The sequence below is a fragment of the Theropithecus gelada genome, chromosome 8 (assembly GCF_003255815.1).
Source record: "Theropithecus gelada isolate Dixy chromosome 8, Tgel_1.0, whole genome shotgun sequence".
Taxonomy (NCBI): domain Eukaryota; kingdom Metazoa; phylum Chordata; class Mammalia; order Primates; family Cercopithecidae; genus Theropithecus; species Theropithecus gelada.
In genome coordinates, this window is record NC_037676.1 from 40,662,201 (window position 1) to 40,686,810 (window position 24,610).

General features: G+C 50.2%; 1 protein-coding gene across 6 annotated transcripts in view; it reads right to left on the reverse strand.

The window, feature by feature from the left end:
- Nucleotides 1-24,610, reverse strand: part of ANK1 (ankyrin 1) — a 251,009-nt gene that overhangs the window by 56,630 nt on the left and 169,769 nt on the right. For all 6 annotated transcript variants that reach the window (XM_025394450.1, XM_025394454.1, XM_025394453.1 and 3 more), the window contains exons 4-17: nt 20,453-20,551; nt 19,798-19,896; nt 18,338-18,523; nt 17,041-17,139; nt 16,448-16,546; nt 16,039-16,137; nt 12,260-12,457; nt 10,714-10,812; nt 10,211-10,309; nt 9,562-9,660; nt 8,264-8,461; nt 7,590-7,688; nt 6,738-6,836; nt 1,355-1,552 (exon numbers count right to left, since the gene is read on the reverse strand). In XM_025394450.1, coding sequence (XP_025250235.1) covers nt 1,355-1,552; nt 6,738-6,836; nt 7,590-7,688; nt 8,264-8,461; nt 9,562-9,660; nt 10,211-10,309; nt 10,714-10,812; nt 12,260-12,457; nt 16,039-16,137; nt 16,448-16,546; nt 17,041-17,139; nt 18,338-18,523; nt 19,798-19,896; nt 20,453-20,551 — 1,770 coding nt within the window. The remainder of the gene's footprint in view (nt 1-1,354; nt 1,553-6,737; nt 6,837-7,589; nt 7,689-8,263; nt 8,462-9,561; nt 9,661-10,210; nt 10,310-10,713; nt 10,813-12,259; nt 12,458-16,038; nt 16,138-16,447; nt 16,547-17,040; nt 17,140-18,337; nt 18,524-19,797; nt 19,897-20,452; nt 20,552-24,610) is intronic.

The window sequence follows — 24,610 nt, forward strand, 5'->3', positions numbered from 1 at the left end:
TCCACTTGCCCTCCTCTGCCTTCTGCACATCCCGCAGGCTGACCAGAGGCTTGTGGGTAGTCATGACACCCCACCACACGCCACTGTGGCCAGAACTGGCGGGCCTGTCCTGCAGGCAGACCGGGGATGGCTCAAATGAGAACAGTCCTCAGTTGAGGAGTGACTGTGTCAGCCTCTCAGGCAGGCGCTCTGCCTCATTCTTGAGCTAACACCAATAATCTGCCTCGTGAGGGTGGCGTGTGGGTGACAGAGTGGGTTACCAGTCACCTTACTGGGTCCTGTCAAAGCTCCCATTAAGTGGGGCAGTGAAGGAACCCAGAATGCCATGAGATATAATGAATATAATGGTCCTACCAGAACGGTTCCCTCATTGGGGGTCAACTGTTCAAATTTGTACAAAATGTGCCAGATTTTGTACAAAATCTACAGGTTTTTAAGAAATCTTAAGTTGCCCTGAAAATGCTTGCCTTTCTGAGTATTTGCTATGTGAATTTATCATCGAAGAAGTGGTTGTTCACATTGCGTGGTTCCACTTATATGAAATGTCCAGAACAGACAAATTCCTAGAGACTGAAAGATTGGCGGTTGCGAGGGACCGGGGGCTCTGGGGGAAGTGGGAAGTGACTGCTAACAGGTATGGGGTTCCCTTTGCGGGTGATGAAAGTGTTCTCGAGTTAGATCATAGGCTGCTGAATTCTGTAAAAATACTAAAAAACATTGAATTGTAGTGTTTGAAAGGGTGCCTTCTAGGTGAATTATATTTCGATAAAACTGTTATTTAAAAAAGAAGTGATTTTTAGTCTTTTTTTTGGGTCACACATTCCTTTGAGAAGCTGAGAAACACTGAACACTTCACCCAGAAAACTGCTCACACACCCTTCCTCCCCAGATGGGTGCGCAGTTTTAGAAGGCTTTATCCTCACATACCTCTTGTCACTGGAGTAAGAACTCCTAGTGTATAGGTCAGTAGTTTTAAAACATCTTTCCCCACAGAACATAGAATATTTAGTCCCAAATGATAGAATGTACTTCTGAAGGTAGGCACTGGCCTATATTTGGGAAAGTGTATTATGGATTTTAATATTGATCTTTCTGCAGATCCTTAAGTCAATCTGTTTAGAAAGATCAGCAAAGGCTTTGGCATCAGAAAGGCTCAGAATCCTGCCATCTTGGGAATAAGCAACCTTTCTGTTTATTCATTTATAAAATGAAGGTGAAATGTACACAGGGCTGTTCCAAGGTTTACACACACACAGCCCTAACTCAGAACCTGGGCACACATAGATACTTAATATGCAGACACCACACGTTGTTAGCCAGCACTCCAGGGCAGATCCAAAGACGCCATGTCTACCTTGTTCCCCAGGTTGCCATTGGCTTGTTTCGAGAGCAGCAGAGCCACCATCTCTGCGTGGCCCTCCTGGGCGGCCAGGTGAAGGGGCGTCACACCTTGCACCGACTCGGCGTTTGCTGAGCCCCCATACTGCAGCAGACTGCGGGCCACCTCCACCTGGTTCTGCTTGGCAGCGATGTGCAAAGGGGTGTAGCCATTCTGAAACAGAAGAAGCCACCCAGGGCCTGGTTACAGGAATGCTGAGCTGACAATATCAACACATGAGCAGGGGCTGAGTCTGGTTCTTGGCCGGCTGGACACCCAATGAGCAGGGCTGGCGTCACCCAGGAGCAATTTAAGTAAACAAACAAACAAACAAACAAAATCCATCTGATTTGGAGCCAGCGCCTCAGGCTTGCAGAGCCTCTGTACGTCCACCCTTTTTCACCATGTATTTTCTGTTATGCTCTGACAAACTGCTGGACAGGAGGAGAACAACTGGAAGGCCAGGTAAGGAAATGAAAGGTTCTCATTTCTTCCTTCCTGCAATAAGAGCCAAAAACCCCAAATATTTCATAAAGAAGAAGAAACAACAGCCCCTTTTTTTCCCAGTGCAGCTGGGCCAAGTGCTGCCCTCTGGGCCTTGCCGGCATTAGGCAGGGTGGTTTAAGGGCATGCACCTGGCAAGGGACTTGAGGATGTGGGACAGTCCTCACTCCACTGTTAACTACCTGTGTGACCCAGGGCAAGATATTCCATGGCCTAGACTTCCTTCTGTATCTTTTAAGTCATTAAGAGTGGATAATAGCGTCTATCTTTTTCATTTCTCAAAGTTGTTAGGTAGACCAAACATGATACTATATGTGAAGGTATGTTCCAAAATTAAGATGTAAAAAGTTGGCAGGGCACAGTGGCTCATGCCTGTATTCCCAACACTTTGGGAGGCTGAGGTGTGAGGATCACTTGAGGCCAGGAGTTTGAGACCAGCCTGGGCAACATAGCTAGACCCCATCTCTACAAAAAAATTAAAAAATTAACTGGGCATGGTGATGCATGCCTACAGCTACTCAGGAGGCTGAGGTGGGAGGACGGCTTGAGCTAAGGAGTTGGAGGTTGCAGTGAGCTCTGATCGTACCACTGCACTATGGCCTGCAGCAGAGTAAGACCTTGTCTCTACATATGAAAGTTTTAAAAAGTAATGCACCTGTGTGTCATGGTTTTGTAGTGCACTGGTTTGCAAGACATTATAATTGCATAATGAGATGAAGGAGCTTGCCTCAAAAGTAAATCAATGATGTCACTGTGCACTGTTTATTCAGCCAATTTTTGTTTTTATTATTATCATTGATAGCAAGACTGTCTTAATGAAGGAAGCAGTGCATGGGTGTACACTCTGGAGCACACTCCTTATCTCCCTGCAGGCAAGAGGCGGTTCCCAGGTGGGCGCCTTTGCTCATCACTGCTGAAAACCACTTTTACATGCGTTATCTTTTTTGTGCTTCATTAAAACCACATAAGGTCACTAGGGCAGGCATTTTTATTATTATCCCATTGTGTGGAGAAAGAGGCCAATTCTCTGTGAGGTTAAGCGCCTTATCTAATGTCACATAGTAAGCAGAACAACAGATAACCCAGCCCTGACCTTCTGATTGTACAGCCCAGGTAATTCCAGCTAGAACAGTGGTTCTCAAACTCTGATGTGTACACAATCCCTTGGGACCTTGTTAAAATGCAGTGTCTGATTCAGAGGCACTAGGGGGGGCCCAAGATTGTGCATTTCTAGCAAGCTCCCAGGTGATGCTGACAATGCTGGTCCAGGGACCACACTTTCAGTAGCAAGGCCCTAGGGCACTCAGGGTTAAGGGCAATGCCAGGCTGGAGGACGTCCTGGACATGTGCCCACCCAGGCCCATAGCAGATGGCTGCCCAATGTGGGATCTGTCTCAGGGCACGAGATTTCCCCACCTAGGCCAGCATTCCTCTGGCTGAGGACTGAGTTCTCCCTGCCAGCCACTCTCTTACTGTGGAAACTAACATTTCTGATTCTGCCAGGATCACTGGTCAGGAAGAGGAAAGGGAAAGAAAGGTGCCGGCCAAGGCAGTCAAAGCCCTAGGTACAGAGAAAGCTCAGCAAAGTGGGCCCATAGGCGGCTTTTGTGGTGAAATGAAAAGTTGTGACTTACCCAAGGAATTGAATTAAATTGAAAAATCATTCTTTTTGAAGAATGACGAGTGATAATCCTTTCTAGTATTCTTCCTTTTTAATTTGATTATGTTATGAGAAAACATTAAATTGTTCTTTGTAGGTTGTGTTCATGTAACAAGATCGGCATTTGGATTATACTAAGTTTAATTAAACAGCATGATTTTTGCAGTGTATTAAAAGAGAGCAAAGGAATGGGGTGCGATACCACAGATCCAGCCTGAGATGCAGGGTCGGCTCAAAATGGAGCTAAGCCTCCCCATAACGAGACACAGAGCACCAGTCAGCGCCGGCCCAGAGAAGCCTTTCACTATGGAAATGAAAAATAAAACCCTAAGCCCTCGAACAGACCTCAATTGGGCCAAAGAGATCCCAGAAAAACCTTAAAAACTGAATTCCCAGCCATGAAGGAAGGGAGGTTGGACACGCCTTGCTATACCCACTCCCTTTCGGAGTTTAGGCACAACTGACCAACATTCATGTAAAAAGAGATCAGAAGACTAACTAAAGGGACTCTGTGACAAGACACCAAATTATCAACAGGACCCAAGGCCACAATAGGCAAGGGCTGAGTCACACACCCCCTAGAGGTCACTCGGCCCAGGACACTGGTGAACAGACCCTTCTCTCAACTTAATTCTTTTCTGCTGATTCCAAACTTTTAGATAAAGCTTTACTCCTTTAACCAACTGCAAATTAAAGAATCTCTGAATCTGCCTATAACCTCTGGGCCCCTGTTTCTAGGTATTTTTGTCAATATATACCTTCCATGTATTGATTTATGTTTTTACCTATAACTCCTGCCTCCCTAAATGTATAAAACCAAACTGTAACCCGCCCCAGACACGTTTTCTCAGAACCTCTTGATACTGTGTTGCCCAGGGCCATGGTTATCACATGCGCTCAGAATAAACCTCAGAAATACTTTATGGAGTCTGGTTTTTCCATTAATAACTACATGAAAGCAATGATTATTAGGCTTTTTTTTTTTGAGACAGAGTGTCACTCTGTTGCCCAGTCTGGAGTGCAGTGGTGAGATCTTGGCTCACTGCAATCTCTGCCTCCCGGGTTCAAATGATTCTCCTGTCTCAGCCTCCCAAGTAGCTGGGATTAGAGGCGCATGCTGCCATGCTCAGCTAATTTTTGTATTTTTAGTAGAGGCGGGGTTTCACCATGTTGGCCAGGATGGTCTTGAACTCCTGACCTCAAGCGATCCGCCTGCCTCGGCCTCCCAAAGTGCTGGGATAACAGGCTTGGGCCACTGTTCCTGGCCCTATTAGGCCATCTTTTAATGTACAAAGGACCATCACTTGAGCAATCTGCAGTGTGTTCATGGATGTATCCTCAGGAATCCCAAGCTACCTGGGAAGCAGTGATGTCCACACTGGCAAGGCCAGCCCCCTGTCCTGCCCAAGAGTAGGCCTGCCCTGGACATGGCTCAGGCTGCCAGGTAAACCTCTGGTTAAAATTGAGATACAAGTGCCACTGTCACTCTCAGAACACGGAGTGTTCACAGAACAGAGCTTCCCCTAAACCAGGACTGAAAGGAACGAATGAACTTCTGCAGGTGACGAGGACAAGGACAACTAGGCTGGAAAGTCATGGAGAGGGGAGGGAGGAATGTGTGCCCGCAAAAGGCTCTTCTTTCCCAAGGAAATGAGCTCATCCTAAGGAATGCATACGGAGGGAGCTCTGCCCAAATGTTCAAACATTAGCATCAAAATTAGAAAGGGGAGGGTTTGGTTTGGGTGCAGAGAGATTTGCATGTGAAATTCTACAAAATTGCCAGACTACTTTGGAAACTATTTTTTGCCATGGAAACAAAGCCCATCTGTACAGGGTTTGTGCTTGGATTTAGTTCTCTTTAAATATAATGAACCTGGCTCCCTTTCCTTTTATATAAGTAGGGGAGTGAGGAGGAGGAAGGGAGTCCAGGTTTTTATTTTTAGAGGCAGGAGTAAGTCGACATCGCAGCAGGGCCGTGTGCTCCCTCTGCACAGCGACGTGGGGCTCGCTGCAGCAGTAGCGAGGACAGGAGGAGACAGAGCTGTCGGGAGCTGGCGTCTGCAGAAGAGCGATGCTGCAAGATGGGGACACGCGTCTGTCCAGGGAGGGAGAACGCGCCGCACCGACACTGAGGCTCCCCGCCTGGGCTGCGGCGGCCCTAAGCCAGCAGGTGTTGGCTGGAGTCATGCGGGGTCCCACCCTTAGGCTCCTTCTCTGTGGCACTTGGACACCTGCCACATGACGGATCACCGGGGTTTGCTCTCCCATAGATTATCCTGTTTCCCGTGCGCCTGGCTGCCCCACAGAGTGCAGGGACTGTGTGTGGCTTTTGTCTTCCTGGCCCCGCTCCCTCTCCTCTCCCCTTCTCCCCGCCAGCCACCAGTCCCATGGCACCTATCCCTACACAGCCTTGTCTTCCCACAGCAGGAAATGATCCTTCCAGCTTCATCCTTGTACTACCCAATCCCGTGGGGTCTTCCAGAAGCTACCCATCTGCTCCCTCCTCTGATTCCCTCAAGGGTCACGGAACCTGCTGCTCTGAGCAGCTCGCCTCTGAAGCTGGTGTGAGGCCGGGCCAACATGTCTCATATTCAGGTAAGCCTCTCTACAAAAATGCCACCATCGAAAAGTCTGATCTCAGAGAGAAATGAATTTGGAGTGATCATTCTCATTTTAAAGAGGTCCCTTGCTTCCAGGTTCCAGCAAGCTCACCAGCAGCCCTGAGGATTTCTCAAAGTACGGTCGCTGTGGCCCCAGCCCCGGAACCACGCAGAGAGTAGGTTAAAAATGAGGCTTCCAGGCCACACTGCACAGTCCCACAGAGTCGGAATCTGCTAGAACCAGGCTCACCACTCCCCAGGGATTTTTATCCACACCGATCTCTGACAGTCAGTTTACAAAACCCAGCTGACATGCAACTGCTTGGGGACACATTTGCTGTATAAAACAAGTTCTGCCTCTGCGAGGTAAGCCCTGGCTGGGGATTGTTACCCACTTCCCATCCCACTCCTGGACCCTGAATAGCACGATTACAGGACAGGTAACATGTGTGAAAGTGAGGCATGATTTCTGAGGTAAAAATAGCTACAGAACGCAAAACGCCTGGGCTGCTGCGGAAACCCCCCTCCCTGAGGGACTGGAAGGTAGCAGGTGACCTGCTCTCCGGGGGCAGCTGGGGAGAGGCGCCAGTCTTACCCAGGCGGGGCTGTGCGGGGAGCCACCCCGGGGAAGCAGCAGCTTGACGATGTCCAGGTTGTTGTGATGGACGGCCACGTGCAGGGGGGTCAGGCCATTCTGCAGAGGACAAAGACAAAAGAGACCAGATGTCACTCCCACGGACTTTCTCCCAGGGCTCCCTTTAGGCATGGCAGCACCTATTTTACACAGTAAAATCCTGTTTAAAATCCTTCCCAGGCCAGTCTTAACTTGGAGTCACGACAGAATGTCGGGACAGGACCCAGAGCCCTGTGGGAACCAGAGGGGTCGTGGGCAGTGAGGTCAGCACATTCGCCCAGAGAAGGCCGTCGAGTCTTTCCAAACGGTTAAGGCCGTTGACAGAAAGGCCAGTCTTTGCAAAGGGCGTTCTCTCTCGATGCTACCCATGGAAACATGAACAGGCCGGGTGCAGTGGCTTGCACCTGTAATCCCAGAGCTACGGGAGGCTGAAGAGGGAAGATCACCCGAGCCCAGGGTTTGAGACTAGCCTGGGCAACATAGTGAGACCCTGTCTCTATAATTTTTTTTTTTTTTTAAGTTAGAGCCGGGCATGGTGGCACCTGCTTGTAGTCCCAGCTACTCAGGAGGCTGACACCCAAGGATGGTTTGAGCCCAGGAGTCGAAATTGTAGTGAGCCATAATGGCACCATTGCACTCCAGCCTGGGCAACAGAGAGATACCCCATCTCAAAAAAAAAAAAAAAAAAAGAAAAGAAAAGAAAAAAAAGGATGGACAACATAGGCAAGAGATGGAATCTGCAAGAGCTGAATTCCATCCTCTGTTCTTGCCTCTAACCTGAGAGCTGCAGGGGAGGGCGGGGTTCAAACTCACTTTTCCAGCAGCATTCGGGTGTGCGTCCCGCTCCAGCAGCAGCTCTGCCACCCGCACCTTCCCGTACTTGGCCGCCACGTGCAGAGGGGTAAATCCTTTCTGAGGAGAAACACAGGCCGTCAGGACATCGGGGCCCCAGGGCTGTCCTCTCTGAAGAAAGGGCAAAGGAGGCTGCCCCCTTCCGCTGGCATGGAGATGCCAATAAAAGCAAAGGCACAGCCATTTTTGAGCCCTCCAGGAGGCTGAAGACCTCAGGAGTGGGCAGGCATCCCTGCACTTGCTGTACACACTCCTCTGGCGAGAGGGTCTCGACCACCTCGCAGTGGTAGTTGATTGCTGGCTAGCTGAGGGCAGGGTATGAGTCTTAATCCTTCTCATATCCCCAGAACCTGTCTGTGACTTGCCCAAAGCAGGTTTTGACTAATAATTGTGCCATGATAAATGGACGAAGGCTGGCTGGGTGTGTGAGAAGCTGTGGTTGACCTCCCGTTTTGGGGAAGGATGGAGACACATCGGGCTTGCAGGTGGCAGGCAGCCCCAAGTGTGATGACCCTTCCAGTTGCTTGCAACATCACTGAGGTGACAAAGAGAACCAGGCAAGAATTCCTCTCCAAGCCCCAGGCCTGGCTGAGTGAGCCTGTTGCTTCCTTAGCCCGAGAGGAGGGAGGTTGTACCTTGGTCATGCAGGCCTGGGATGCTTCCTTTTCCAGAAGGGCCAGGACTGTTTCCACGTGGCCCTCACGAGCTGCGATGTGCAGGGGCGTGTGCCCAGCAGTGGTGGCCAGGTTGGGGTTGGCATTGTTTTCCAGCAGGAGCTTCACCATGTTTGTGTGGCCGATGCGAGCTGCACAGTGAAGTGGGGTCTGGTCATCCTGGACCCCGAAGCGAAAGCAAAGAAGAAGAAATGCTGATGTTACCAAATCCAACTTTTCATCTTACAGAGAAGCAAGGCAGGACCCAGAGAGGGCAAGTGACCTTCTCAAGGTCACACAGCTAAGAAGATGAAGAGTCAGGGTTTGAATCAAATCTCTGAGTTACAGGAACCAATATGCTGTATCCTATTGAATCCTTACAACAGCTCTTCAAGTGAGCTGTTATTTCTACCTAATTTCCCAAAGACCCAGCCCTCCCATCTGTAAAATGGGAATAATAACGTCTACTTGCTAGGGCTCATCTGGGATCAAGCAGATAATGCACACGTTTCTGCGTTTGTGCATAAAAGGCACTCAATGCAGGGTGGTTGCTCATCCGTCTCCCACATCCTTTCTGAGAGGATGCGCTTGTCTTTCTGCTTGAACTCTACTTTGATTTTCTCTGTGCTGGGGTCAGGGGAGTCTCAACTGCCGACAGAGAATGAGGACTTTTCCATCCACACCCCCAGCTTCCTGTTTCTGAATGCTGCTGTTGAGCTGCCTGGGCCAGGTCTCATGGGGCCCAGCTGGAGGCATCCCTCGAGGGCCCCAAACACAAATCACAGGCCTGACTCTAAGGAGAACCCATCGTGGCCTGTGGTTAGGAAGCCTGCTGTTGGCCGAGCGAGCAACTGGCAAACTCCACAGCTCTTCTCACTGCCTACTCCTCCAACCCCCGCAAAATGTGCTTACAGCAAGGGGGAATCCTCCAGTTTTAGATCAAGTAATTCTTGCCTGATTTTCACTGGCAATGCTTTCTTCAAAAGGTTGCCCGCCTCCTTACACGGCAACTGTCGTCGTTAGCCCAGGACATACTCAGCCCAACCATGCACCTTGGACTTTCCTTATTTTAAAGAAATGTGGCTCTAATGCAAAAATATCCCTGGTCTTCTCAAACCCCCTGCAAAGCAGAATCGGAGCACGCGGAGCGGCCTGATCGGGATGAAAAGCGATCCCCAGGCCACAGTACTGCAGCCCTGCCTGGAATGAGGATGGGTTCTCTGCACAGTGCTGGAACTGCTCATATCTGAAACCCTTCCCTTCCTGCCTTCACAACTCACCTTGGCCTTGGCGTTGACTTTGGCTTTGTTCTGGAGTAAATATTTGGCCACTTCCGTGTGCCCAGCTCTGGCTGCCATATGTAGCGGGGTCTCCACTTTCTATAAAATAACAAAATTGTAGAACTGTTCATACATGCCTGCTGTCCAAAACTGCACACACAGAGCTAGGAAGTGCAGCTTCGAGTGGCTTGGTGGGTTTTTGTCCAAGAGGTGGAGTTGCCCCAGCAGGCACTCTTTAGTCTGATGTGTGTGCTTGTGTGCATGCGCATGTATGTATGTATGTGTATGTGTGCACGTGTGCAGGTGCAGGCATGTATGTGAGTGCATGTGTGCATCTGTATATTCTAGGTACACTTAAAAGTAAACCCCAGAGCTAATGAATATTCAAAAATGTAAATGTATTCCCAGTGAACACTTATAGACGTTCCAAAATTATTGTCCAAAACAAAACCTCCAAGGTTTACAGATGTGTGAGAAATTTAATCCAGAAAGCGTCAGTACACAGGGATGTCCTCCCCCAGTCTGAAGCATTGGCTATTCTGGGAATTGTAGCTCTGTCCCCAGAGAAGAGGCCTGGGAGCACTGGTGAAAGCTGCCCTCTGAACTCTTGGTCTAGAGGAGCAAGTCCCTTGCCTGCCTGAGGGCTTACCACGTTGGAGACGTTGGGCGATGCCCCGCGCTGCAGGAGGTTCTTCACGATGGGAAGGTGCCCCATGAAGGAGGCCACGTGGAGAGGTGTCAGGCCAGACTGAAACAGACAAGGGCAGAGTGAGATAAGTGGGGAGTCTTGCCGCTCCCCTGAAGAAGAGAGAACCTGACGGCATCTAACGCTTTCACAAATGGTTTTCCAAGGAAATGGAGTTATATGAGGTGGGTTTGCTTCCAAGAAAATGGTTGGAGAAAAAAATTACCGTGGGCAAGTCGTGCCCACTCTTACAACTTGCAAAAATTGTGTCTGATCTTGGAAAGCTCCATGAGACTTGACTCATGTTCCCTTGTCTTAGTCACCTCTAATTCATTCCTTCCAGCAGTCCAGACTTGCAGACACACACAGCCCTGCAGCCATACAAAGCTACAAAGAGCGACTCTTAGAGAAGGTGGGTCGGGGGAGACCACGGGCCTGCCCCCAGGCTCCCCTGCAGTCTCTCCTACCTCGGTGACCGCGTCAATCGAGGCTCCCGTCTTCAGCAGCAGCTCCATGACACGAACGTGGTTCTTTTTGCAGGCGATGTGTAAGGGGGTAAAGCCATTCTGCAGCCCACACAAAGGAAGACAGACAAGCAGGAGCTTACACACGGGCCCAAGGAACGCCCAGAAGACCACCTCGCTGCTCTAAAAGGCAGCTGCTGCCCAGGCCACCAGCAGATGCCCACAGACCAATCAATGAATTAATGCCAATTGATTAGTCTTACAATGTCAATTAATGCAAATCACGTAAGAGACAGGTGGCTCTCACTTGATGCACTAGATGTGTTCCTGAACGTGTTGTTTATAAACCTTTTTAAAAAATTTATTCACATTTTGGATGCACTAAAAGATCCTGCTGTTTAAAGTCCCCTAAGGGTAAATTTACAATAAAAGAATACTTTTGTGAAGCAAATCATGTTCCCTCTTCCCTGAAACCACTGATCATTTTTAGTGAAATGGATTTCTGCTCTAAAGTGTGATGTACTCTGAATATAAACTCTGAAGGGGAGAAAAGTATGTTTGTTTTTGTCTGTTTTTTCAGTGCTTTACCCACTTAAGGCAGTGGTTCTCAAACGTGGGAGGTGGTGGTGGGGGGTATCATTTGCACCTCACCGCCAAAACATGTGGCGATGTCTGGGGACATTTTTTATTGTCAACTAGGGAAGGAGAGCTATGAGTGCCTAGTGGGTAGAGGCCCGGGATGCTGCTAAACATCCTACAACACACAAGACCACAAATATCGACCCCAAATATCAATAGTCCTGAGGCTGGGAAATCCCAACTCCCCTACAATAGCATGTGGCCTGCGGGCATTGCTCAGTGAAAGCTTTTTTGAGTGAGTGAGTGAGTGAATGAGCCATCCTCTGCCATCCCTGGAGGATATCCTGCCCCTCAGTTCTGCTGCCCTGGAAAGGGGCAGAGAGGAGATGTGGTTACGGGCATGCTTAGTGCAAAGCTACAGTCCTACTGGATCCCCAGACCTCCCTGGGAGCCCCTGTCCTGGGAAGGAGGCAGAGGAACCACAGGAGGGATTTGCTCTGGGCCTGAGCTTCCCTTTACACGAGTGCCATGAGAACTGCAAGCCCCTCTGTGGACGAAGGATGCTCAGCTCCGGCCACCTCACTCATCCCCAAAGCAGCTCAGAAAGCCACGCAGCCCCTAAGGAATCACTCAGCTCCAGGCCTGACTCCACTGGACAGGTGCCCCAAGCCTGTATACCTACCATGCAGGATGCTTCCTGAGTCCGGTTTCCTGGGCCCAAACTCACCCCTGACCTCGGCCTGGTCACCAGGGGCAGGGGTCGATACCTAGCTGGGTGTGCAGTGGAGGGTGCAAGAGGGGAGCACACCAGGCCCCCACCATCCTGTGCTGTCACACCCCACTTCTCAGGCCTCGAATCTGGGGAGCTCTGGGCACCTGCCGCCCTTCCCACAGGTCCAGCCATGCCTCTCTGGTCCTGCCCTGAGCCTGCCCTGACCCTCTTCACCTTCTCCAGCAGCCCCCCACTCACCAGGGCTCTGGAGTTGGGTTTGGCCCCTTTATCCAGGAGGACCTTGGCCACCCTGTGGTGTCCACAGTGGGCAGCCACGTGGAGCGGGGTCAGGTGGTCCAGGGTGATGTCATCTATCTCTGCGTCGTATTGCAACAGGAGCCGGACACAGTCGAGGTGGTCTCCCTGAGCCGCCATGTGAATTGGGGACAGGCCGTTCTGGGTAAAGAGGAAAACACAAGCAATCACAAAGCCTTCTGGGGACCGAGCATGGAGATTCAGGACGATTCCAACGTCACTCCCTACTTCTTCCCTACACGATGTTTCCACAAGGCTCCGGAGGGAGCTTGGCTCACCCTGGCCTCCACACTTCTGCCAGTCTCTGACCACAGACATTCTCCTTTCCACCTGGCCAAACCTTCAAAGCCATCTCCAGCAGCCCCATCTCTTCCAGAAAGCCTTCCCTGACCACCCTAGACTCCAGTGGGCTTTCCTTATCTCCGCCATGCACTTGGACCTTATTCTCATATTTGCCCAATTACATTCATAGTTAACTGTTTAGGGGAGTGTATCTTTTCATCTTTTCTCTTTACGTGTATGCCTCTTAAGATCAGTGACTGAGCCTAATATTTCTTCTTAAATGCCCCACAGTGCCCAGTAAATTCATGTAATACACATTGTGGTCCTTAAATTATGCAATTTTGAATAAATGAATGAATGAATGATGATAAAATAGAACTTGGATCTAAATCCCTCTGTTCCTTGTCCCTGTCAAATGCAGTTCAGTTAAAGAAAATTCATTAAGGATACTCATTTCTCAAACAGCAATTTGCTGAAAAAACATTAAAGAGAGAGGAGACTCACTCATTCATTCAGACATTAATTCAACACATACTTATCAAGTGATTAATATGCTCCTGGTATGGGTTAAGCTCTGTGGAAACAGAAGAGAACAGACATAACCCCTGGCCCAAGGAAGCTTGTAGACAAACATGGTGGTGTCTTTCAGTGCCCTGAAGTGGGATGAAAAATGATCAAAGCACAGAGGTGAGAATCAAACAGATGGTGTCCCTGATGAAGGAGGGGCACCGGGAGGGAGGAGGTGAGGCCTGAACTAGGACTTGAAAGGAGCTGAATGGAAGTTCACCAGGAGGACCAAAGGGGAAGAACATCCTAGTGAAGGGAGCAGCATGTGCAACATCACAGAGGCAGCTACCCTAGGGGAACCCAGGGGCCTCCATGCAGTTCGACAGGCCAGGGCAAAGTGATGGCAAGCATGGAGGTGGGCTGGAGAGGAGCCCGAGGCTGCGCCAAGAAAGGCTAGGAGCTCAGGACTTGGGACTTCAGCTTTTCGAAAGTGGAAATGAGAGGATTTTCATCAAGGAAGACGCAAATCAGGTTCCATGACAGCAGATATTAGTGTTACAGGCTGAATTAGGTCCCACAAAATTCACATGCTGCAGTCTTAACCCCCAGGACCTCAGAATGTGACCTTGTTTGGAAACAGGGTCTTTGGGGATGTAATGAGCTAAAATGAGGTCATTAGTGTGAGTTCTAATCTATGACTGGCGTCCTTAGAAATAGGCAGATTTGGACACCTGCACAGCAGGAAGATGCCACATGAAGATGAAGGCAGAGGTCAGCATGATGCTTCTATAAGCCAAGGAAACCAAAGATTGTGCTCAAACCACCAGAAGCTCGGGGAGAGACCTGGAAAAGATGCTCCCTCACAGCCTCAGAAGGAACCGACCCTGCCAGGCACTGTAGCTCACCCCTGTAATTCCAGCACTTTGGGAGGCCGAGGTGGGCATATCACTTGAGGCCAGGAGTTTGAGACTAGCCTGGCCAACATGGTGAATCCCCATCTCTACCAAAAATACAAAAATTAGTCAGGTGAGGTGGCACGTACCTGCAAGCCCAGCTACTTGGGAGGCTGAGGCATGAGAATTGATTGAACCTGTGAGGTGGAGGTTGCAGTGAGTGCAGATCACACTGCTGCACTCCAGCCTGGGTGACTGAGCGAGACTTCATCACACACACACACACAAAAAGGCCAGGCACAGTGGCTCATGCCTGTGATCCCAGCACTTTGGGAGGCTGAGGCGGGCGGATCGCCTGAGGTCAGGAGTTCAAGACCAGCCTGGCTAACATGGCGAAACCCTGTCTCTACTAAAAATACAAAAATTTGCCAGGCATGGTGGTGCATATCTGTAATCCTAGCTACTCGGGAGTCTGAGGCACAAGAATTGCTTGAACCCAGGAAGTGGAAGTTGCAGTGAGCCAAGATCATGTCACTGCACTCCAGCCTGGGCGACAGAGAGAGACTCTGTCACACACACAAAAAAAGAACCAACCCTACTGACACCTTGATCTTGACCCTCCAGCCTCTGAAAGTGTGAGACAGTAAGTTTCTGTTGTTTAACCTACTCAACGTGTGGTTCTTTGTTAGGGTGGACTGAGCTAACTCAGTTAGTTACACTTGCATTTCAGAAAGGTTGTACCATAGTTCCCAATGGAAAAGTCATATATTCTCATATTCTCAGAAAATACTTTTCATAAGCATTCCTTTCAGCCCCATTCTAATGATCTGGATAATAAAACAAAATATCTTAACTTCTGGTCATGTATTATGTTTAAATACAGCACTCCTGGAAAAATGTTGGGAATTTCCTGACCTAATAATCTAACTGATAGTAGCAATTCTACTTTCATTTAGCTGAGGAGTTTCACTATTAGATATACTTTTGAAGACATTATCTCACATGGTCATCCCAACAATCCTAGGAGAGAGGGTGGGGGCTCTCCAGATGAGGAAACTGAAACACAGAGAGGGCAAGACACATGTTCAGAGTCACACAGCAAATCAGCCAAGGATGGAGGGTTAAATGAGAGACTGCTTTAGTAGAGGACACCCTCATGCAACAGCACACACAGACACAAACAAGAGCCAGTGTGGGGACTACGAATCATGACCCAAATTAACGACAGCTCTACAGAACAGAACATGATAATGTGTCAGGAATAAATCAGCTCTCACTGTATGGACTGAGCCATCATTTCATGACAGAACTGCTCGTGGGAAACATCCTGGGTATCCGTGAGTGGGCCTGGCTTCTGCCTTGCTCTGCTCTGACACAGCTCAATTCACAGGGCAGAGGGCCTGGAGCAGGCTCTGGCAGCTCTGTGTGGCTGACAGCTTTCTTCCCTGGAAGACTTAAGTCCTTATGTTAGAATCACGTAACAAGCCTTTTCTCCGGCCTGTAATGGAGCCTGAGAAGAACTGTGTTCTTTTCTTTTTAACTTTGCTTCAGTCTGACCCGGGCTCTGAAGACTTCTCAGAGTACTTAGTGCTTGTCTTTTCTGGAGCTAGGAAGGGAGACATGGGGATTGATCTAGAGCAGTAGTAGGCAAACTATACAACCTGTGGGTCAAATCCGCCCCGCCACCAGTGTTGGTCAATAACGTTTTATTAGAACATGGGCCCTAGTTTGCATATTGCCTATGGCTGCTTTTCTGCTACGTTGGCAGTGTTGAATCACTGCAACAGGGACCATGGCCTGCAAAGCCTAAAATTGTCTAATACCTGGTCCTTTAGATTAAAAGTTTGCCGACCCTGATCTAGTTATGAATTAGAGCTACACTGAGTGCCTCCTATGTGACAGGCCTTGTAATAAATGTCAAAGGTGCTATTCATTTAGTAGTATTAGCATTTCTGTTTTACAGAAATAGGATTTGATGCCAGGTCTGTTGGACCTGGAGCCCTGCCTAAAAAATGCTCCTCACAGGAAGGAAGCACACACCTTGGTTTTGGCTTGGATTGGTGCCCCGTGGTCCAGCAGGATCTCTGAGATTCGCACGTGCCCATTTCGAGCTGCACAGTGGAGAGGTGTCAATTCGTCCTTTAAAAGACAGAGTGAAAAACAGAAAGCCCAAAAGGCAGCTATCAGAGGTCATTGGAGAGAAGACTGCCTATGGCATCGTCCCAGCCCACGCGAGTGCTGACGTTTCCTCAGGCACCAGCTCGACCTCAGCACAGTTTTACTACTGCCTCCCGCTGCACGCGGCACTGCCCAGAATACCGCTGCAGGCAGCTCCAGGAGGCTGCTGGTGCATCCCTAACTAGGTCACCAAGGGCCCGCTGCTCTGGGTGAGGTTCGTGAGGGGGGAACTCCCTCCCCCTGCCTGGCTGTGGAGCCTGCTGGCACCCACCTTGGTCTTGGTTTCTATCTGGGCTCCCCGATCCAGCAGCAGCCGCACCATGATCACGTTGCCCCTGCGGGAGGCGATGTGCAGCGGCGTGATGCCATTCTGAAGGGAGGAAGCAGGACATCAGGGTGTGTCATCCTTCCCTGGAATGCAGCTGCTGTGCACCCCCTCCCCATGTCCCCAGCCCCCAGCCCCCAGTCCTGCAATGGAGCTGTCAGGGCATTTCTAGCCTAAGACATTTTAAAACCTGTAAGGACCTGCCAACAGGATGGGTCATCCCACCACACCAGCCAAGCCCACGCCTCCCAGAGTTAACATAACAGACTGCAGGAAAGTCAGTTATTTGGAAATCACTCTCTGCCCTCCAGATTTCCCACTTCTAGGATGGGCAAATGGACTTTAGGGTTTTCTCAAGCAAAGCAGGTAGAAACTGGGGGTGGATGGTCAGAAACCTGCCAGCAAGGAGGCTGAACAGACAGCAGGGCTGTTTGACCCACAGGCACTTCTGCCACTGGGATGAAATCCATGGTGCCAAGGCAGGAGCACCTGCTAGCCCCAAGCCCCCAGACAGTGAGGGCGCACCTGCCCCAGGTTACCTGTGGCGTGAAATTGACGCTGGCTCCCCTGTTGAGGAGTAACTGGGCCACGTTGAGGTTCTCGTAGTGGGCTGCAATGTGCAGGGGCGTGAATCCCGTCTAGGGCACAACAGAGGGGGAGAAACTTGTCATATGTGATTTACTTCTATCTCAGTCAGCCCTGGGATGCCTGAAACTCAGGTGGGGCGACAGGACTTTACAGACAAAGGAGATTTTGATGGGTGGGAACATTTGGTGAGGGGGTCAAGAGAGGCTCTGTGGCACAGTGTATTCAAAAGCTGGGTATCCACCCTGAGCAAACCGACTTATATGCTAACCTCACACTCTGTGGGCCCGTTCGTCAGAGTGATCACCGACAAAGAGATTTTCATTCATGAATGAAAGTGTGATGGGGCCATGGTCTTTTTTTTTTTCTTTCTTTTTTTTTCCTCTCCATTTAGACAGGGTCTCACTGTGTCGCCCAGGCTGGAGTGCAGTGTGATGTGATCACAGCTCACTTCAGCCTTGACCTCCTGGGCTCAAGCAATCTTCCCACCTCAGCCTCCCCAGTAGCTGGGACTACAGGTGAACAAAATCATGCCCAGCTAATTAAAAAAAAATGTTAAGAGGTGGGGTCTCACTAGGTTGTCCAGGCTGGTCTCCAACTCCTGGGCTCAAACCATCCTCCTGCCTCAGCCTCTGTCCATTGTCATCACTCTCTTCCAGAGCCTCAAGCCAGGCCTAACCCCACCCAGGTGTTTTCCAGACAAAACCCGGTGGATCTGGGGCCGGTGGAAGAGGGGAGGGGCGGGGTGCAGGAGGGGACGGTGAATAACTCCAGCAAATCCATTTCCACTAAAAGAGAACCAGCAGCCTCAGCCTACAGACAGCAGATCAGCAGGGCCTCCGAACACCGGAGAGCATGCCCAGGTGACTGTGCAGAGCCCCGGACCCCCTTTCTCCACACCCCGACTCCTGCACGCCTCCTCCCTCCACTACGGGGCAGCCCGGGAGGAGAGATGAAGGAACACCAGGAAGGCCGCCTTCTGGCGTTCCAGGGTGACTCGCCCTGCCCGCCTGGACACATTTCCAGATGACCTGGAGCAACAGGAACCACCCCCGCTGCCAGGGATTTAGAGCAGGGCTGTCCAGGGGCCCCTCTGCGTCCTGGGGTGGGGACGCTCCCTTAGCACGCTGGGATGAGCGTCCGGCACCGCACGCTCAGGGCTCCTGCTTGGGAAGTCGCAGGGTGTACTCAGTGCGCCCTGAGCCCGTCGGCATCCGCGGCCCAGGGCTCCTCCCTCCGCCTCGCCCTCACCTTGGAAAGCACGTCCGGGTTGGGGTCATTCTGCAGCAGCACCGCAGCCGTGCGCGTGTCGTCGTTGCGGGCCGCGATGTGCAGGGCCGGGAGGCGCACCTTTCCCTTGGTGCCGTAGTTGATGAGGTGCGCGACGACGTTTTCGTGGCCCTGCTGCAGGGCCACCGCCAGAGGCGTGAACCCGTCCTGGCCAGAGGAGGAAAACGCTTTGCTCTGACTCGTCTGAACCTAGCTGCCCTTCACACAGGCCACACCCTTGCCCCTCGGGCTTATGCTCCCAGCGGCGCCACCCTGAGGGACCTCCCTCCACCAAAGCCCTCTTCATCCACCAAGTTCAGCCTAAATGCCACCTCCTCCCTGAAGCCCTTCCTGCCTCCACTTCCTTTCTCTGCAATCTCACAGAACCTGCCAAATTTTTCTTTAGCATTCCTTTAGTTTTCCTTTATAATTTGCTTCCAGTTTGATTTGTTTTAAGAAATTTTGACTGCTCGGATTCTTTGCCTGCTCTCCTTCTCACCCCATCTGCTGGTGCCAGGATAGTGCCTTGACAAAGCAGAACATTATTAACACTGACCAAAGGCCAGAGTCCACACCAGGCCCTGAGAATTCAATTGCGAGCTACTACTACTACTACTACTACTACTATTATTATTATTTTATTTTTGAGACAGGGTCTTGCTCTGTCACTCAGGCTGGAGTGCAGTGGTGCAATCATGGCTCACTGCAGCCTTGACCTCTTGGGCTCAAGTGATCCTCCCACTTCGGCCTCACCACCACACCCAGCTAATTTTCTTTTTCTGTAGAGATGGGGTCTTGCTGTGTTGCCCAGGCTGGTCTTGAATTCCTAGCCTCAAGTGATCCTTCCACCTCAGCCTCCCAAAGCAGTGGGATTACAGGCATGAGCCACTGTGCTTGGCCATGAGCTACTATTACTAATTCCCTCAGTTGTGGATATACTAAGGGGCACAGGACCCCAGGAACTGATAAAACGGAATGACAACAAAGCATGTCATTGAGCCATCCAAAGTTAAGAGTCAAGAGACTCCTTGGCTCTATCTAGTCCAATTTCATTATTTCGCCAGTGACAAGACTCAGGACCACAGCGAATGAGAATTGTCCAAGGGTGCATGGTGGTTTTGTGGCAAAAGCCTTTCTCATTAAGGCCCAATGCAAACTTGCCAACCATACACACGCATGCTTTGCCTGCCCCTCCAGTCACAAGTATTGGCCATAGCGGGAATGACGCCCTCAAGTGTGACGTCGTTTCTTTGGTACGTGTCTGGGCCTTCTTCAAGACCCACAACTTTGTCATTATTCCCTTGCAGAACTCGACAGTGCTCAGGATTAGTGCAGCGACCTGAAGGTCATCCGTCACTACATGGATGCGCCCCAAGCCACACACCCAGGAAGGTGTCACTGGGAGACTTCCGGTGGTGACAACATTTTTCCAAGGTACTTACTTCCGTGGCTACGTTCTGGTTAGCTCCATTTTCCAGTAAAAACTTAACCACTTCCAAGTGGTTCTCTTGTGCTGCCATGTACAGGGGTGTAAAACCTTTCTGTAAACCAAGAGAGGACATCATTAGCATCCATCCGCAATGTAAGAAAGGCTGACACCAGCACAACATCCTCTCACCTGGAGGATAGCACTCTCTTCATTCCATTTCCTCCCACCTGACCCCTCCTAAGGAAACTCATTGTCACGGTGACTGGCGTCCTGGGATTATTACAAAAGGCCACAGAGGCTGTGCCTCCCCTCGCCACCGTAGGTCAATCTCTTCGGCTCACATACTCCTCATTGATGTCATCAATGCTGCACCCCGTGCCTCATTCCTCCAGTCCTCCATTTCTCTCTCCACCTGGGCCATAACTGGACATATTATTTGGCTTAGGTCCACAACAGTTCAACCCCATCATGCTTAGGACGTGCAGTCTATGCATGAGAAATAATAAAGGATGTCTTCACCACTGCTTGGAGACACGCTCCTGAGAAATCTAGGCCCTGCCCCACAGTGTGTGTGTTAATACAGCTGCCAGTGGATGCATGAGGGAGCAGGAAAGAGGAAGCACGTGTGGAAAGGCAGCACCCTCTAGTACAGAGCAGAGAGCCATTACCTGCGACTGGGCATTGACATTGGCGCCATAGTTGACAAGCTCCCGGACCACCTCGTCCTGCCCGGCCAGGGCGGCAATGTGCAGGGCCGTGTTCCCCTTCTGAAACACACAGGGGAAGGGAACAGAGGCGGTTTCCCACTGGGCCTGCTGTGGGACCAGCAAAGGTCTGTGGACAGGTGCTGCTTGAAGGACCCGGGGGCTTTCTTCATGGCCAAAAGGGGTAGAAAGGACACACGTGTGTGCTTGACCCCTCGCACATCCTGAAATCACACTGGAAGTACAGGGAGGAAAATCCTGCCTGTTGTCTATGAAAAACAATGCTGCAAGAGCCATAAAAAAGAAGGAAATCAGGTCTTCTGCAGCAACTCGGATGGAACTGGAGGCCAGTATCTTACATGAAGAAACTCAGAAACAGAAAGTCAAATACTGCATGTTCTCACTCATAAGTATGAGCTACATAATGTGCACACGTGGACATACAGAGGGTAGAGAGACACTGAAGACGGGGGGTGGGGGTGGGAGGTGGGGGTGATGAGAAATTATCTTTTGGATGTGATGCCCACTATTTGGGTGATGGCCACACTAACAGCCCAGGCTTCACCACTACACAATGTATCCGTGGAAGAAAACTGCATTCGTACCCCCTCAATCTATAAAAAGAAAAACATTTAAAAAGAAGACCACCAGCATTGGCTGGTGTAATTGGAGTGGCGCAGGAAGGGGACAGATGACACTGAGAGGTGCGGTTGAAGGAGACTGCAGCCATGTCAAAAGAACTCCTTTATTATGATGATGATGATTATGATTATTATTATTATGTATCCATAATAATTAAAAATTAAAACATGTTTATAAAAGAAAAATAATACTGAAAGAAAAAAAGAGCCTCCGCCAACACACACAACTTCTGAACACCTAATCTGCTGTGTGGGTGCGGTGTCCTGTCCCTAGCAGACGGCACGTCAGTGTCCCTCAGGACACACACTGGAAGGCTTGTCAGCGAGCTGACCCTCCGCGGACCTGCAGCTCCGCTCAGCCTGCAACCCTGCAAGGCAACAAGCCCTCTGAGAGGCCTGGGAGCACTGGGAAAGGAGGCCGGCAGGTCCCTCAGGCCCACACCTTTGACGCCATCCCAGGGATACCCACAGACCACAAGCTGCAGTGGAGGGGACAAAGAGATGGCAGGCAGGAGAGTGAGGAAAGTATTGGACAGTAAAGGAAAGGGTAAGATCAACTCTACTATGTATGTAGGGAAGAGAAGAAAAATCAGAAAATAAATGGGGGTTAATAAATGGAATACAATCTGACCAAGAAAAATACAAAGAATATGCGACATACTAGTAGGCAAAATGTAACGAGTAAGGGTTCACCAAATCGGAGAGTAGAAAAAAACTGGAGAGAATAAACACTGGAGGAAAACAAGGCATGTAATTGTTTTAAACTTCGTAAAAGATGAGAACCAACAGCAGAGACTGAGAAATAAGGCAGGTTCTGAGAAAGTACGTTTTTGTTTCGTTTTGTTTTTAGAATTGGAGCTCTCACTCTAACACCCAGGCTGGACCGCAGTGGCACCATCATAGCTCACTGCAGCCTCCAACTCCTGGGCTCAAGCGATCCTCCCACCTCAGCCTCCCGTGTAGGTGGGACTAAGGTGTGTGCCACCGTGCCCAGCTAATTTTTAAAATTTTTGCAGAGACGGGCTCTCACTTTGTTGCCCAGGCTGCTCTCCCGTTTCAGCCTCTCAGAGCTCTGGGATTACAGGCGTGGGCCTGAGAACATGAGTTTAACGTTCTCAGGTTTTCTTGTCTGGATTCTTCTTGGATATTTAACAACAATTCACAGACAGGACCAGCAGCCTCCATCTGTTGCCGGGATACCCACAGCCTTCCAGCCAGGCTCCTGCCAGCCCCCGGGGGTCCTGGACCAGAATGTCAGCACTGCCTCTGGGGGTGGACTCCCCTGGGTGTCCTGCACCTGCGCCCCCATTCAGGGAGTTCGGGGGCAGGGGTGGGCAGGCTCCATTCCATGCTTCCGTCAAATAGGGCGGGTGCAGAAAATGGGTCCATGGTCGGACCCATCTGTCCCTGCACTACTTAAGGAGCAGAGATCTCAAACAACCTCGTTTTTAGAGTTTAGACAGTATGTAGTTCTTTTTACTAAACTACATAATCGTTAACTAATCCATTTCAAGAAACTTAAGAACTGACGGCAGGGACTTCGGACTCTGACCTTGCCCGGTGGCATCTGTCACCTGGAGGAAAAGCTTCCTCACTGAGATGGAAGAGAGCAGCCCAGGGCCCAGCCGTGTGGCCCCCCAGCCGCTGCTGACCCAGCTTTCCTGGGTCAGGGAGGCAGGCCCATGAGGCCGCCCTGGGGCCTGGGAAGCAGCCCAGGTCTATTTCTTGTACTCTGCCTGGTAATTGAAGCATAAAGCCTGGGGCTGGGTACAGCAGCTCACATTCGTAATCCTGGTGCTTTGGGAGGCCAAGGTAGGAGGATTGCTTGAGTCCAGGAGTTCAAGACCAGCCTGGGAAAAGTATCCATTGGAGAATAAATGCCAGATATGAAAGTCTGGAAGTTCATTAATAATTTTTCATAGAAGTCCAAAGAGCCTCCATTGAGAGGCTTGGCACCTGCTGTACCAAATGCAGCAGGGCTGCTGGCACCAGAAACTTTTCTAGACACCAGGACGCTGAGCTCCAAGTAGCATCTTCTGAGCTCCCATGGAAAAGAAGGAGACATCCTGGGTCCTTTCATTCACTGGTCACACGCTTCCTGGGCATAAGCACAGCAGGCCCGGGCCAGCATGGAGGCACAGAGGCCACGGAGACATCAAGAGGCTCACGTCAAATGTTTCTTTCCATCTGAGCCTTCCTGCCTGAATCCAGCGATATGAGAGCTTTCCTTACCCCACGAGGAGGGGAAGGCCCCCCTGTCTGGGGGAGCTCATCAGTGGTGGAACCCTGGCTATGGATCTTGGTTCAAGCCAGCTGGACCAAGGGCAGCATAAGTGAGCAATAAGAACACAGGGAAAATTCTGGAAGTGGACCTCCTTTCCCCTATCTATACACACACATTATGAGGCTCAAGAAGGCCCCTGGCCTAAGTCGTGGGAGTCACAGGAAAAGGGATGTGTGAGCCTCTGTTTCCTCTGCCCCTCCCTCAATATGAAAGAACATTGCCTCAAAGGAGCAGGAAAAATCACTTAGCTGTATTTTGCTCCACAAATATCCAATTTCTCTGTTTTCAGGGGCTCACAGAGCTCAGAGCAGGGATGAAGGTTGCATGGGTGCTGGGTGAATGCAAGTGGAAGGGGGAGAGGGAACCCGAGTGAGAGAGCAGGCTTTTCTCCAGTGGAGATGAAAGCTGTCCCCGTTCATTAACAGCTTAGGTGCCGAGCTCCAGTCTTTAAGAGCTGGAGATAGGAGGATGGGGAGAGAATGCATTTGTTTTATGCTTTTAAAATTTCTAAGTACATTTTAGGAATCTAAATTGGTTTTGGCTTTTTACTCTTTTTCTTTTTTTTTTTCATCTTTCTGCTGCCTGGGAGCCCCATCACAGTCCCCAATCTGTTGTGACTCTTCCCCAGCCCACGGTTTCAGTTCCACCTTTTTTTCCCCTCTCTCTCTGGATGGTATTCCAAAGCCACGTTGGCTTAGAAAATTTCTAAAAATAAAAAAGACACACCAAGTGTTCACTTGCAAAATCACAACCTGGGGAGGAGATTCGGAAATAGTCAAAGCACTGAAGCCTCGTGTTTCCGCAGCCCTTGAAGGCACGCCAGGGCAGGCGCCGCTCCGGCACACGCGGGGCAGGTCAGATGGCACGCAGCTCACAGCCAGGTACGTGGGAGTGTGCAGAGAAAATAATCTCATCCTTCATCCACACAAGAAGCAGGGTGGGAACAATCGGAATTTGACATAGAATTTGGGGAAAAAATACCCCATATCCAGTCAGAAAGAGCAATTCAGTTTATTTTACCCAAAAGTGCAATAAGATCTTTTCACATTCAGGAAATGACATGAAAATTACAGAATTTTACCTGAGAAATGATTCTACCTTCATAATATTTTGGTAGTTCACTTCATAACCATAAATTATATCTGTTCTCTACGTATTGTTCTTCTACACTCTCTGCTTGAGAGGCAGCAAACTGTT